The following is a 16,356-nucleotide window of genomic DNA, read 5'->3' as shown; positions in this document are numbered from 1 at the left end:
CAAAGATCATGTTCCATGAAGATATTTTGCAAATTTACTATTAAATTACTATAGTAAATATATCAAAACTTAACTTTTGATTAGTAATCTGCATTACTAAGAACTTCATTGGGACAACTTTAAAGGCGATTTTCTCAATATTTATTTATTTTATTTTTTTTGCACCCTCAGATTCCAGATATTCAAATAGTTGTATCTCGGCCAAATATCGTAACAAAACATACATTAATGGAAAGCATTTTTATGACTGGTTTTGCGATCTAGGGTCACATTTTATTTTAGCTGGTTGCCAAAGCATAATTGCTCATTTTCACTTAGTAAGTAAAACTAAAATGTAAATAAAAATGATTAAAAAATATAGACATATTACATTTTTTTTTTAAATAACCAGAATGCACAAATAAATGACTAAAACCTTAACTGAAATCACAATGAAAACAGACAATACAAAATAAATATTTAAAATAAAAAAATAATAATATTTAATAAAAAAATGAATAGTGATATCAATAACACTGAATGTTGGTTTGTCAGGGTGCCATACAGGGACCAGAGGAGTTTATGGAGGGGATGGCACTTGGTGTGAAGGCTCTGGTTGGAGGAGCTGTGGGTATGTACTCTCTTTTTGCTATATTTATTAATACACTAATAATGTGAGTCATCAATGCAGTTATGAACTCTGCTCTTAAAGGAAACCGAAAGTTGTCACGCAAGGTTCATATCGAGTTTGTCTTGTTCAACTCAAATTCTGACCATATATCTCTTGTCCTCTCAGGCGGTCTGGCTGGAGCAGCGTCTCGGATCACGGGAGCGATGGCTAAAGGTGTGGCTGCCATGACCATGGATGAGGAGTATCAGCAGAAGAGACGCGAGGCCATGAATAAGCAGCCCAGTGGACTGAGAGAAGGCCTGACACGAGGAGGAAAAGGACTCGTTTCTGTGAGTTAACATATTTTAATGGTTCACCTAAATATCAACATTTTGTCATCATTTAGTTGAGGTCTAAAGTTTACATCTCCTTTTCAGAATCTGCAAAATGATAATCATTTTACCTGAATAAAAGGGATCATACAAAATGCATTTTATTGTTTATTTAGTACTGACCTGAAAAAGATATCTCACATAAAAGATGTTTACATGAAGTTCTCACATAAAAGATGTTTACATGTCCTGAACAGTTAAACTGACTGCTGTTCTTCTAAAATTCCTTCAGGTCTCACAAATTCTTTGGTTTTCCTGCATTTTTGTGTATTTAAACCCTTTTCAACAATGAATGAATGATTTTGAGATCCATCCTTTCACACTGAGGACAACTGAGGGACACATATGCAACTATTACAGAAGGTTCAAACACTCACTGATGCTCCAGAAGGGAAAACCATGCATTAAGAGCTGGGGGTGAAAACTTTTTGAATTTGAAGATCAGGATAAATTTAACATATTTTGTCTTCTGTAGCTTCTGAAGTGCAGTACTAAATGAAAAAAATAAAAATAAAAATGATATTTTGGCAAAATAAGAAAAATGTACACATCTCTCTTCTGTTCAAAAGTTTTCACCCCCTGGCTCTTAATGCGTGTTTTTACCTTCTGGAGCATCAGTGAGCGTTTGAACCTTCTGTAATAGTTGCATATGAGTCCCTCAGTTGTCCTCAGTGTGAAAAGATGGATCTCAAAATCATACAGGAAATAGTTAAAATACACAAAAAAGGCTAAAGAATTTGTGGGATCTGAAGGATTTTTCTGAAGAACAGCAGGCAGTTTAACTGTTCAGAACAAACTCATGAACAACTATCACTAAAAAAACAAAACAAGTGTATGTAAGTGTTTGTAAACTTTTGAATGGGGTTATTTTTATATTTTCAACTATTATTTTCTCTTGTGGACTATATTTAAACATCTTTTATCTTGCTAAATATCTTATTCAGGTCAGTACTAAATAAAAAAAAAATAACATGCATTTTGTATGATCTCTCTTATTTTGGTAAAATAATTAACATTTTGCACATTCTCCCAGGCGTATGTAAACTTTATGCATTAGTAATGAAGATATTTTGGTAACACAAGAGTTTTGGTTCCCACTGACTTCCATTGTATTTTTTTGCCCATATAATGGAAGTAATGGGAACCGAAATGGTTTAATTGCTGACATTCTTCAGAATATCTTTTTTCATCATGCACAGAAGAGAAGTAAAACTGGTTTTAAATGACATGAGAGTGAGTAAATTCCCACCATTGGAGCAATTATATGCTACCAAAAAACTGTACATTGACTTCTAAAGCCACATTTTGTATTGTCTATTCAGTGCTTCACATGTCTGCCACAATAATGTCTTAATAATGTGATTACTTATGGTTAATTCAGTTAATTGATCAGCATATGTGACCCTGGTCCACAAAACCAGTCTTAAGTAGTAGGGGTATACTTGTAGCAATAGCCAACACTAAATTGTATGAATCAAAATGATCAATTTTTCTTTTATGCCAAATCATTAAGTAAAGATCATGTTCCATGAAGATATTTTGTAAAATTCCTACCATAAATATATCAAAACTTAATTTTTGATTAGTAATATGCAATGCTAAGATCTTCAATTGGACAAATTTAACAGCAACTTTCTCCATATTTTTATTTTTTATTTTTGTATGTTTTTGCACCCTCAGATCCCAGATTTTCAAATAGCTGTATCTCGGGCCAAATATTGTCCTATTCTTACAAACCGTACATCAATGGAAACCTTATTTATTCGAATGGTTAAATTGCCATCCGATAACTCTACACTGCATATTTTGCTTCAAAATAAAAAGTCAGTCTTTTAAATATGAACTCCTTTTTTATCACACAGGGGTTTGTGAGCGGCATCACGGGCATTGTGACTAAACCCATTAAAGGTACAAACTGCTGCTCAACTGCGCTTTTATCGGACATTTAATTGTTGAAAACACAGCTTACCTTTGTGTTCAGTGTAATAGACATCTCATGAGTGTGTGTTGTTATAGGAGCCCAGAAGGAAGGAGCGGCGGGTTTCTTTAAGGGAATGGGCAAGGGTTTGGTCGGAGCTCTGACCAGACCAACAGGGGGCATCATTGACATGGCCAGCAGCACCTTCCAGGGCATCAAAAGGTCTCTGACTATATCTGTGTATCTGTGTGTAAATGTTTTGGAAAGAGTCTTTGTTGCTCAGTGATTGTGATGTGTTTTCTGCCATGATTTGAATGCAGAGCTGCGGAGACGTGTCAGGATGTGGAGAGTTTACGTCCTCCTCGTTTCATCCATGAGGATGGAGTCATCCGGCCCTATAAGGAGAGAGAGGGCTTAGGCAGCCAGATGCTGCAGGTGACGCATGACACTTCACTTCCTGCCATCACACTCCTGGTGTTCAAGATAGTGGCGTTGCATTAAAAGAAAAACATTTTGACGAAAAATGATAAGAATGGCCAAGATAATAGGCAATGAAAATGGGTAGTTGACCTGGTATGTTCAACAGTGTCCTATAGTACAGTTTAAAACAACAAAAAATAGAATAATAATAAAAAATACTGACTGAAAATGGTAAATCAGATAAACTACTGAAAGATATAAACTACTGTTGAAATATTTGGAGTCATAAGCCGCTTATGCTCACCATAATAAATACAGTAAAAACTGTAATATTGTGCAAAATTATTACAATTTAACAGATTTTTACAAAATAACTGTTGTCTATTTTATTATACTTCAAAATGTATTTTTTACATGTGATGCAAAGCTGAAATGTCAGCATCATTGCTCTTCTGTGTCACATGATTCTTCAGAAATCATTCTAATATGATGAATTTTATTATTATCAATACTGAAACAGTTATGCAGGTACATATATCTGTGGAAACTATGATATATTTTCTTTCAGGATTATCTGATAAATGTAATATAGCAGCATTTATTCAAAATAGAAACTTTATAAATGTCTTAATGCTCATTTTTGACAGTTTTCATTTAATGTTTCACTACGGATTAAAAATAATACAAATCATTTTTAATAATGCACTTAGATGGAAACGTATAAAAAAAATCTGTCAGCTACCCAGTTGTTTCTTGCTTCAAAATTTTATGCCATTATCTTAAACACCTGCTGTTGTCATTCCATAACCAGTTTAGACCAACATGAATTTCCATGCTTGTCCCGGCTGGTTTATGCTGGTTTGATGCTAGTCTAGATTGTGGCTTAGAATGTGTCTAGACGGTGAAGCTGGTCAACCTCTGGTGAACTGGAAGTCTTGCTGGTTAAACTAGATGAGAAGCATTACAGCCAAGGGTCCAAAACATAATAGGAACCAAAAAAGACCAACAAGGGCTACGGGTTTAAAATTGTATCATCAGATATGAAGGTGTTACTATTTTAAATTATTACACGCTGAACAATTGAAAATTGAAAGTTGAAACCTAAAGAGATAGTTCACCTAAAAAATGAAAACTAAGCCTCAAGCCATCCTATGAATAGATCTATGACTTTCTTCTTTCAGAAGAATACAATCAGAGTTAGGGCACAACGGGGCTAAGAAAAAACATTTAACATTTTAGAAAAAAATGTGCTTTTCAGTGTGCCCAAAGTGTATGATTGCAGAAAAATATACACGTTTGTATTAACATTTATAGAGCAACAAGTTTTGTCTAAAAATAAATCATACAAAAATCTAATAAATGTATGAGGTGACAAGGGGGGCCCCACACCCAGGGTAAAAGGCTCACCAGCATGGGGTAAAAGGCACACAGTATTGATACTAACACTTTTTTTTTATTAATAATGTTAATTAGTTTTCAAAACAATCACTTTAGCAAAGTTTTTACAATTTTCTGCTTATTTTGATCAAATAAATATTTTTTGTTCAGTAAATATACTGTCATTTAAAATATGTTAAAATAAAGAAAAATAATAATAATTTTAAAATGTAAAGATTCTGAAAGCACTGAAGGAGATCCCATAGTAGTTTAATATAGATTTACAGTAGTAACAACAGATTATTTTATTACATGATATGATTAATAGCATGTTTTTAAAAACGATGATTTCATTCTAAACATGATTAACTTTAAGATGGTCACCCAACATAATATATGATGTTTACCATCTGAATCTAACAATATCATGTCAACAAATAGAAAAGTCAGCTTTCTATTAATTACCATGTTAATTTCTGTGCCTTTTAGCCCCAACAGCAGGGGTGCTTTTTACCCCAAATGCCATACTTTTACATTCTTTTGTTATTTAAAAACTGTTGCTTTAATTATCTCAAAAAAATCATTAAGAAGACATTTGTCTCAAGATATATTCAAGAATTTTAGCAATTCTCATTTGCTACTTAAATCTACAGCATTTTTAAAAACATCAATATTAGATCAAGTAAGCACTGAATCGACTTTGCGCTGCTGCCCGCGATCGCATCAAGGATCAAACAATATCACGTGTTTCTTGAAAAGCAGATGTTTTGGAAAGTGCTACGGCACGTTTTTTGCCATCTAGTGGTTTAGAGAAAAATAATATCAAAGACGCCTTTCACCTCAGGGCACCTTTAGCCCCATCATACCCTATATTAAAAAAAAATGGCCCAGCTCTTCCAGGCTTTGTAATGGCAGTAAATGGGATCCAATTAAGTGCATCCATCCATCATAAAAATATAATTAAAGGAATAGTTCACCCAAAAATAAAAATTACTTCATGATTTACTCACCCTTAAGCCATCCTAGGTGTATATGACTTTCTTCATTCAGACGAAAATAATCAGCGTTACATTAAAAATGTTCTGTCTCTTTCAAGCTTTAAAATGGCAGTGAATGGCTGCTGAGATTTTGAAGTCCAAAAAAGTGCATCCATCCATCATAAACAGTACTCCACACGGCTCCAGAGGGTTAATAAAGACCTTCTGAAGTGAACTGATGCATTTGTGTAAGAAAAATATGCAAAATTAAAACTTTATAAACTGTAATCTCTACCGCTAACTGTCGTACACGCAGAGAGTGGCGTTCTAGTGGACGATGTTGGTACAAAATGAGGATTTGTGAAGAAAAAAGTTTGAGGATTTCGATATAAGCTAAGAGGACACTGTTTTTTCTTTGCTGTAATCAAAACTTGGTTCTTGCAAGACTAGCATATTCTCATAGGAGCTTACACTATGCCTACATCCTACTTCATCTGCTGGAACACCTCTCTCTTGTGAACAGAGGTGGGTAGAGTACCCAAAATCTGTACTCAAGTAAAAGTACAAGTACTTATGGAAATATTTACTCAAGTAAGAGTAAAAGTAACAATCTTAATAGTTACTTGAGTAAGAGTAAAAAAGTATCCGATGGAAAAAGTACTCAAGTAGCTAGTTACTAGTTATTTCTTGATATGAAGTGAAGACCCTGAATTTCAAACTGTTTGGAAAGCTTCCGCACACCTCTCCTTGAAAACATAGGCTGAAGTAAGGTGTTTATATATATATATATACAGGGCTCCCAAAATTTCTGGTAGCCCTTCGGACAGGTACTCTTCAGATTTTGGTAGCCGAAAATTAATTTAACTAGCCTAAATAAAAAAAAAACTTTTTTTAAATATAGAAAATCAGATAGGAGTCTAATTAAAAATGTTTTTAATACACAAATGTAAACAAATATCAAGGAAGTAATTTTATTTCATTATATTTATTTCATTTAGTGTATCTGTAAAAAAATTTTTATATTAATTTAAAGCAATTCATAACCCTTTTTAAGATCTGCGAAACTAAAATAAACAGTAATGGGATTGGACAATGTGAAGTGGAATATTAAGCCATAAAATGGCATGATTTAAAATTCATATACAGTTTCACACAAAAACAAAATATGTTACACAATGCATTTCATCCTTTATAACATTAAAAGGGATAAATTGAGTATATAATTTATTATATTTATTTAAAATATTACTGTACTTGTTTAGATTTTTAGAAGGCACCTTAACTTTTTACATTTACAACTCTGTGTTTGCTGCATAAAAACATGGGTCGATAATTGCAATCATTTGACCATAAACAGCTGAAAAAAAATGTATTGGAAATGAAAAATTAATTCTCTGTCACGAGGGGGCGCTCTAGGAGCGCTGAAATATCACAGTTTCCATAGTAACAGCTGTATACAAAGCAGCATTAATGCAGTTTTATCAGACATGAAATGAAAATTCCAACGACACGTTTCTGAGGACAGTAACGGAGGAACGGCATCAAATTTGGCGAAGTAAAAGTAAAGTTTTTTCACTATAAATGTACTTGAGTAAGAGTAAAAGTACCCATCTTTAAATATACTCTAAAAGTACTAGTTACACCAAAAATTTACTCAAGTAAATGTAACGAAGTAAATGTAATTCGTTACTACCCACCTCTGCTTGTGAACGTGTATACAACAGTAAGCGAAAGCTAGAGATTACAGTTTATAAAGTTGTAAATATGGATATTCTATTTATATATATATATTTCTTAAACTCATCGATTCACTTTAGAAGGTCTTTATTAAGCCCTTGGAACCGTGTGGAGCACTTTTTATGATGGATGGACGCACTTTTTTGGACTACAAAATCTTAGCAGCCATTCACTGCCATTATAAAGCGTGAAAGAGCCAGAAAATTTGTAATATAACTCTGATAATATTTGTCCAAATGAAGAAAGTCATACACACCTAGGATGGCTTGAGGGTGAGTAAATCATTTAGTTTACTAATATTATATATATTAGTAAACTAAAATGTGAAAACAGTCATATAAAACAATAAAATATTACATTAAAATCTAATCAAATTAAACTAAACTAAATATGTTGTCCGCATAGTACTATTATGCAATTTACTATGTAAAACGACTAATTATGTAATTCCCAACATTCACCTAACAAATGCATGGTTTTGTGGTGTGGTGTGTAGCTTGTGACTACAGGAGTTACGAGCATTAGTTCAGATGCTTAGATGTACTATTATTGGTAGTTTTAGTATTTCTGGAGTAGTACACAGGCCTTCCTGGTGTTCAGATTAACATCACACTGACTGCAGCTCTCCTCTCTTGTCATGTTCACAGATCAGAATGGCCCTCTCTCAGATGAATAGCAGTGACTCTGATGAGGATGATTTGTCTTTTTAAGTGCTTTTCTCAGGGTTATCAATAAATGCTCAGGTTGATTGTGTAATTGACATCTAAAACCATAATAATTTACAATGATTAGGTATTTCAGGTCTAGTTGATAAAGGAATGAATATATTTAAAATGTAAATGATTAGGAATCTAATTTTGGTTTTATCCCTTCTGATTTCTTGTTTCACCCCATCATTTGTCATTTTCCCCCAATAAAGTCTGTTTCCAAGTGCATTTTTTCATCATTAACCCATTCCACATCCATCAGTCTAACAATGCATTGCAAATGACATCGCGTTTCATTGATTTATAGACACACGGTAGACTTTGCAAAGGAGCTGGGGTGTGTACGGTGACTTCAGCCTCTTTAAAAAACGTCGTGACTAAATCTTTGCTTAAGTTTTGCATCAAATTCTTTTCTTCCCTAGTCTTTTTACTAGGGAAATTTGAGAAATTTGCATTCTTGCATCCGGAGCACGTTTAGACACACCAGTCAGATCTATAGGCAATGTGAAAGTGCTTTAGAACTACTATTTTGTAACTTTACATTTTGTTAAAATTGTTTAAATTAGCTTAAACTAGTGCAACGTATATGTAGATAAGTAGTTGATTTTGAAGTTCTGTTGCCGCTGTGTGTCTTTTGTCATCAGTTTGTGTCATTATACTCACTCCATCACCATTTTCAGATCCATATTTTAGGCCAGAAAAGATTTGATCGTAGAAGTTCGCTAAATTGATGTTTTCGTTAATATTAATGGGTTTCTCCATTTGGTTTGTAGAATATTGAAAACGGACGGTTTGCCAAGTACAGATACTTTGCTCATGCTAAGGTGAACGAATCAGATTTCCTGATGATCACTAAAAGGTAGGTGAATTATATAAACCAGTCATTTTGCATGGGCAATGCCACATGAGCGCATTTAGATGAAGGGAAATTTTGGTTGTAAGCGTTTACAAGTACAGTAGCATTAAGCATGTCACTGCTGATTTGCTTCAAACCTTTTGGCCGATGAATTTGTTTGAAGGGGTGGTGTATATCTTAATATTTTAGCCATTTAAACCTTTAAATAATAAAAATAGCCATGTTTATTTGCATCTTATGAGCTAAATTCAGTACAAGCAAGCATACAGTTTTTAGTAAAAAAAAATTATTTTACTTAACAAAAAATTGTGACTGCTTAAACAAGCATTGCTTATTGGGGAATGTCAATGCGCCCCTAAACCCATATATTAAACTTAGGCACATAAAACTTTCCCTATACCCATTTATTAAACTTATTAAAGGCTAAACTATACATACATGACTTTTAATGACTAAGCAGCTTTTCTGACTTTATAAATGTTACAGAAAAACATTAGGGCTGGGACACGATTAATCGCGATTAATCGCATCCAAAATAAAAGTTTATGTTAACATACTAAATGTGTGTTTACTGTGTGTATATATAATGTATGTATAAATACACACACAAACATGTATATTAAAGAAAACTGAAAATAAAAATTAAATTAAAAGAAATAAAATATTTATAATTCTATATATAATCTAAATTAAATACAAATATAACTATCCACACATATAAGTATTTTTTAAAGGCTTTACATGTATGTGTGTGTATTTATATATACATAATAAATATACACAGTAAACACACATTTAGTATGTTAACATAAACTTTTATTTTGGATGCGATTAATCGCGATTAATCGTGTCCCAGCCCTAAAAAACATACATTGTTTGTACAGAATATACATATATTGTACACTATATAACAAACTATAACAGACTTTCAAGTGATTCATTGCTAGGAGACATGACAAATTAAAAAATGTAGTTTAAAATCAAATCAAAGTATCAAACTTGTTTGAAGTTGAAGCTGAAAATCTCTGCCGATCATACACCACTTCTGGGAGCTAGTGTCAGCTCATCCAGAGTGTAAATTGGGCCAGAAATCAGGGTATTTTTTTTTAGTTTTTAGTAACATACATTTTTCTCATATTGCACCAAATTGTGTGTCTGTTTCAGGATTACTTAAGCAAACAGTTTTGGCTAGTGATAATACAGCAAATACATGTCATTTCTAATAGCCATTCTACAGAGTTGGTCCAAAGTCAGAGTTGGAAATGTCTTGAAAAAAAAATATATCTTCCAAAAAATGTGTATGTATGCAAATTGTATAATATCCAAGGTACACATTTCTTGTAATTGTGCAGTTAATTCTCACTGTATTTTCAGAAAGTTTTGGAATATTTGTCCTTTCTCTAAATTTGTCACTACTGAAATAAAGTAATATATCATTTAATTATAAGGGTTATATTGACCTAAGATTTTGCTTCTGCATTGTAAATATATGCTTTTGCTGGTTTTTTTAGAGGTAAATACATAATTACATTTGTAACAATATTTCAAATGTAATTTTTTTAGATTTGTTGTATTTTGAATCCAATTTTTCTTTGTAAAAGGCAAAAATTGAAATCATACTGCTTTCAAAGTTAAGGATTCATTAGTTTGAACATACAACATACAAACCAAAATCATAACATTAATTAAGTATACTTTATTTTTGACAAAACATCCAATTTTTGGTCATGACTGCACATTTTCGGTGGTGACAGTAATGTTTTGGTAGCGACCCCATCACATTACAGAATTTGAACCCACCTACTAAAACATTACTAAAACATAAATAAAGGTGTTTTCTAGTGATGTTCCTTAAAGTTACACAGGTTTTTCATAATTTTGAACACATTTACCTCAAAATGATGGGGCCTATCTTCTCACCATGTAGCTATCAGAGATAGGGACACATGAATATTTCCTGATCATAAATATAGGGGTGTGCTTAAAATCAGTCTTAGCCAATGTACTAAAACATACACTGTTTCAGTAGTGACATGAAAAAGCAGGACACATTTTTTACATAATGTAAAGTTTCATAATTTAAAAAGATTAGAAACAATATTTTTTTTAAATATAAAAATTACTTATCATTATCACTTATCATTACCTATCATTTTTTAAATTTAGGGATTAGGGTTCGGGACAGCCACCTCCCAATTGAAAGTGCCTACTACATGATGATTTTACAGTGCCTTGCAAAAGTATTCATACCCCTTCATTTTTTTCCCCACATTTTGTTTTGTTGCAGCTTTATGTTAAACAGCTTTAAATTAGTTTACCCCACATCAATCTACACTCCATACACCATAATAATGACAAAGCAAAAACCAGATTTGCAAATTTTACAAATTTATTAAAAATAAAACACTGAAATAAGTACATTGCATAAGTATTCATACCCTTAACTCAGTACATAGTTGAAGCACCTTTACAGCCTCAAGTGTTTTTGGGTCTGATATGACAAGCTTTGCACATCTGCATTTGGCAATTATCTGCCATTCTTTGCTGTTAGACCTTTTTCTGAGAGGTGTGTGCCTTTCTAAATCAGTCATTCAAATGAATTTGCCACAGTTTAACTGTTTTAAGCAATATGAATGCTCCTGAGCTAAAGTTGGAAATTTGGTATGAATACTTATGCAATGAGATCTTTTCAGTTTTTTTATTTCTAATAAATTTGCAAAGATGTTACAAACCTGTTTTGTGCTTTGTCATTATGGTGTATGAGATGTTACGGAGCCCCTAAGGGGACGTCAGAGTAAAAAAAATCTAAAGTTTAGTTTCATGTGCTCACTTGAAACTTTCATGTGCTCACGCGAAAACCTTCATGTACAGAATTTTTTTTAAAGTTTAGTTTCATGTGCTCACGTGAAACTTTCATGTGCGTACGCGATAGTTTCACGTGCTCACGCGAAACTATAAGTTTCACGTGCGCACGCGATAGTTTCACGTGAGCACGCGAAACTAAACTTTATTTAATTTTTGCTCCACGTCCCCTTAGGGGCTCCGTAAGATGTAGATCGATGTGGGAAAAAAGTAATTTAAAGCAGTTTAACATAATGCTGCAACAAAACAAAAATGTGGAAAAAAATGAAGGGGTATGAATACTTTTGCAAGGCACTGTATATATATTAAGCTTACTGATATTTTTTATATTATTGTGGGTTTCAATAGATAATAGAAGGATCTTAGTGATCCTAGTGTAAGATTTGAATACTTAAATGTTTTAAATGTGTTTTTTGGTTGTGGGACAGCAGTTTGCATCATATCTGTTGAATGGCCCATATTTGTCCTACTCTATTAAATCAAGTTATGTGCTACAGTATTTACCGCCCTTTTTATTTAATTAAAGCTTTACAGCTTTCAATGTTTGTGGGATTTTACTTATTTTTTATTTTTTTCCTCTTTCAGGGGGATATTTTTTGTGACTAAGGGCACATTTGGGCAGCTGACGTGCGAGTGGCAGTATCTGTTTGATGAGTTTACTAAAGCACCCATGATTGTGGAGGGCAGGAGACTGCGCATAGAAGCAAAGGTACGTCATTTTATGTGCATTTATCAACAACATTAAATCTAAATCCAACTGGTTTATTTACTTAATAAATGTCACTACTACTCTTGTGTCTGTTACGCTAAATGTTTATGTTTAGCACTGTATTTTTATAGTCCTGTTGTTCATGTATATAGTATGTACTTACACTATAATTAAGTACTAAACCTAACCCTAAAACTTAACCCAAGTAGTTAACTTGCATTACTGTTTGTTCTTACATAATCATTCATTAACTGTTTCTTCACATCTGAAAGGACTTTTATTTCTAATGATATAAGCAAGGCCATGTAGGTGAGGACTGAGCATTAAAAATGTAAACCAAATATTCAAGCAGCGATTACAAGGGTTCAAGGGCTTTAAGGCATTTAAGCACATATGTAACCAGTCTGAAGCAGCTTGAGAATATTTGTAGCAATAGCCAAAAATACATTGTATGGGTCAAAATAATCTTTCTTTAGTGCCATAAATCATTGTTAGGGTTAGGTAAAGTAAGTAAAGACTGTTTTCATGTTCCATAAAGATATTTTGTAAATTTCCTATCATAAATGTATCAAAACCTAATTTTTGATTAGTAATATGCATTGATGATAACTTCATTTGGACAACTTCAAAGGCGATTTTCTCAATATTTCTTTGGCACCCTCTGAATTCAGATTTTGAAATAGTTGTATCTCAGCTAAATACTGTCCTATCAATGGATGTATGGTTTTCAAAAAAAAAAAAAACCCTTATGACTAGTTTTGTGGTCCAGGATCACATATGAAAAAATACATTTACATATTATTTAGCAAGCCTGTAACCACCTAAGTCAAGCTAAGACCAGCTGTGGTCCAGTCTCCCTAAAAGTTTGCATGCTTGCTTAGAATCACCTGTCGCATGTGCTTACAAGGTTTTGTGAAGTTTTGAGCTTTCGTTAAAGCTTTATAGGCTTTTGCGTATTTTTGGACAGGCACCTTCTTTAAACAACCCTGTTATAGATTCCCAAAGGGTCAATTTAAACATTTTTGATAATTATTGACCTAGAGAGTACAGAGAATTGTACAGCAGTGTTTTTTTTTTTTTTTTTCAGATTGAGTGAAAAATCTAAAACTAGTTTGCAGATGTAGGTTTTATACATTTTCTCAATCATTTAACAAATTATTTGATTGACAGCAGTGGTTCTGGAGGCAAAGTTGTTCGAAATGATGAGGTCTATCATATGATATGAATATTGTGCGTATATGTGAAAAGCAGTGCAATATACAATCGTTTATGCCCTTGAAAAGTACTATATCATTCCCCAGTGGTTGATTCCTTTCAAATTTGTCACAAACTCTCAGGGTCATGAGTCAAGCAGGCCCACCGAGTTTCTTTCCAATCCACCTTCATTATCCTTGTCTAATAGGTGCTCAGACTTCATTGGCCTGTGACGACCATGGTGTTTTGAGATACGCAAATCTCCTTATAGAGATTGGAACCACTGGTTTGGTTCCAATCAGGCAAAGAACCTAGGACTAGTTTGCAAAAGTAGGTTTTTCAAAAATGCTAAATACTAAAACATTTCGCTAGGGATTCCAACGACATAAGGGACTTGAGTTATGAGCAATTTCATACTTTTGATCGCTGAAGTACCCCCGTCAGGCCCAATTGGGGTGAGTCTTGGTGACTTTGTAGACAGTGTGAGTACTACCATCCCTCCAAGTTTGAAGTCTCTACAACTTACAGTTTGGTCTGCATGATCAGTTTTACATGGAGATTGCTGATTCTTGGCTATTCTAACAATTACAATAGAGTTTCAGCACTACATGCTTGAATTCCTAATAATAACATTTCCTGACATGTTTGATCCAAATAAAAATTCCTCTTGAACAAGGATTCCTTTTCTTATCATGAAAATATCTTTATGTTCTTCTGATTTTGACAGGAGCGAGTCAAATCAGTATTTCATGCCAAAGAGTTTGGGAAGATCATCAATTTCAAAACTCCAGAACTAGCAAAGGTACAGTCGCACGTTTTTGCTGCTGGAAACAAATTCTTGAACTGTTATCTTAACGTTTTGTAACAAGGAGCACAATGATTGTTTAGGCCGAAAATGGATGAATTCATCAACCCGTTCTAGGTGTATATGACTTTCCTTTTTTTAGACAAACATAGTCAGAGTTATAATAAAAATGTCCTGGCTTCACCAAGATTTATAATGGTGGTGAATGGCTGTTGAGATTTTGAAGTCCAGTAAAATGCATCTATCCATCATAAAAAGTGCTTAATAAAGGCCTTCTGAAGTGAATCGATGTGTTTGTGCAAGAAAAATATCTATATTTAAAACTTTACCAACTATAATCTCTAGCTTTCGCCAACTGTTTTACGTGCATTCATAAGAGAGTAGGCATTTTTCTCACACAAACACATTGATTCACTTCAGAAGGCTTTTATTAACTCCCTGGAGCTGATGCGGAGCACTTTTTATGTTGAATGGACGCACTTCATTGGACTTCAAATCTCAACAGCCATTCACTGCCATTCTAAAGCTTGGAAGAGCCAGGCCTTTTTTAATATTACTCTGATTGTATACGTATGAAAAAAGAAAGTCATATACACCTAGGATGAGTAAATCATGGGGTAATTTTCATTTTTGCATAAAATATCTCTTTGAGAGTTAGATGTTTAGTTTACCACATTTAAGTGTCGATAAAATAGCCTGTAAAGGTTTGTACCTAATCATGCATTTCTGTCGTTCTCAGTGGGTTCTTGCCAAGCTTGAAGATGCCAGGGAAAGTCTGCCGAAGTAAGGATAGTTAAAACGACATGCTGCTGTGTGCCTTTATGCTGCTTTTGCAGTGTGCCACTTCACATTATACCCACAATGCAACAGTCATTCACTGAACACTGAATACCACGCCGGTAGTGACTGTTAGACTGTGTTTGTGTTTGGTTTACATGACACTGTACCTTTCTTTCCCCTCTCGCCGTCTCATTTAGATCTCAAGTCTTTACAATGTGCCTCTACATGCAGAACAACGACTCGAAACATGTCTCCTAACTAAAGCCACACTAAAGTGTAAATCAAGGTGTCATTTTATAAACAAATCACCGTAATAAAGACCAATACACTGTATGTATTTTATTTGTCTTTACATGTGGGAATGCGTGTTGCATTTAAACACAAGTGACCAGGACTGTTTGAAAATGGGAATCTGGTATTGTATGTATAGGAGAGCAGGGATATTTTTTTAATAAGTGGCTTTGCATGAAATGTCTATTTAATTAATTATAGCTCGTCTTAATACTCAACAGTTAATGCTTTTTGACTGCTTTATGTCTCTATGCAGCCACACTGCGTTATTGAAAAACTGTAACATACTGTAACACAAATATGCAAATGTTTATTATTTAGCTTTTCAGTAAAGCTACACATGTCCGTTTTCTTAATGAATGTCAATGAATTGACATTAAAGATGTGTGAAATCAAAAATGACCTCTTTTATTGACCCTGATGTCACTCTTGGGCAACCTGGAAAATGTACTCACTCTTAGCTCATCCAAGATTAAGATGAGTTTGTTTCTTCAGAGGGACAAGTTTTGGATTAATGTACCAGTGCACTAGCCTGGAAGAATCCAGACCCTAATCTATTAAGATTAAGGGTCTGGCATCGAGCAATGAAAAGTGTCTAACTGGAGGGGCGGCACCAAGCATGCATTTGATACTCTCACTGCACGCAATTGGATAACACCACGACCAATCATTAAGTTTTCACTAAACCCCATATGCTTAGCTAGCTACCAGCGGAGCTAACTGATAGATTAAACTCTTGCCG

The 16,356-nt window shown here is 33.6% G+C and overlaps 1 protein-coding gene across 1 annotated transcript; it reads left to right on the top strand.

Moving 5' to 3' along the window:
- Window positions 1–519: 519 nt before the first annotated feature.
- LOC141322306 (intermembrane lipid transfer protein VPS13A-like) lies at window positions 520–16,007 on the top strand. Its single transcript, XM_073833421.1, has 10 exons — window positions 520–610; window positions 776–939; window positions 2,844–2,889; window positions 2,998–3,121; window positions 3,220–3,334; window positions 8,891–8,976; window positions 12,421–12,544; window positions 14,466–14,540; window positions 15,283–15,326; window positions 15,521–16,007. Exons 1-10 carry the CDS (start codon window positions 520–522, stop codon window positions 15,579–15,581), a joined length of 930 nt encoding a protein of 309 aa, XP_073689522.1. The 3' UTR covers window positions 15,582–16,007.
- The last annotated feature ends 349 nt before the right edge of the window (window positions 16,008–16,356 follow it).

The sequence above is a fragment of the Garra rufa genome, chromosome 1 (assembly GCF_049309525.1).
Source record: "Garra rufa chromosome 1, GarRuf1.0, whole genome shotgun sequence".
Taxonomy (NCBI): Eukaryota; Metazoa; Chordata; class Actinopteri; order Cypriniformes; family Cyprinidae; genus Garra; species Garra rufa.
Note: the sequence above shows the minus strand (reverse complement) of the source record. Positions and strands in the feature narration are given on the sequence as shown.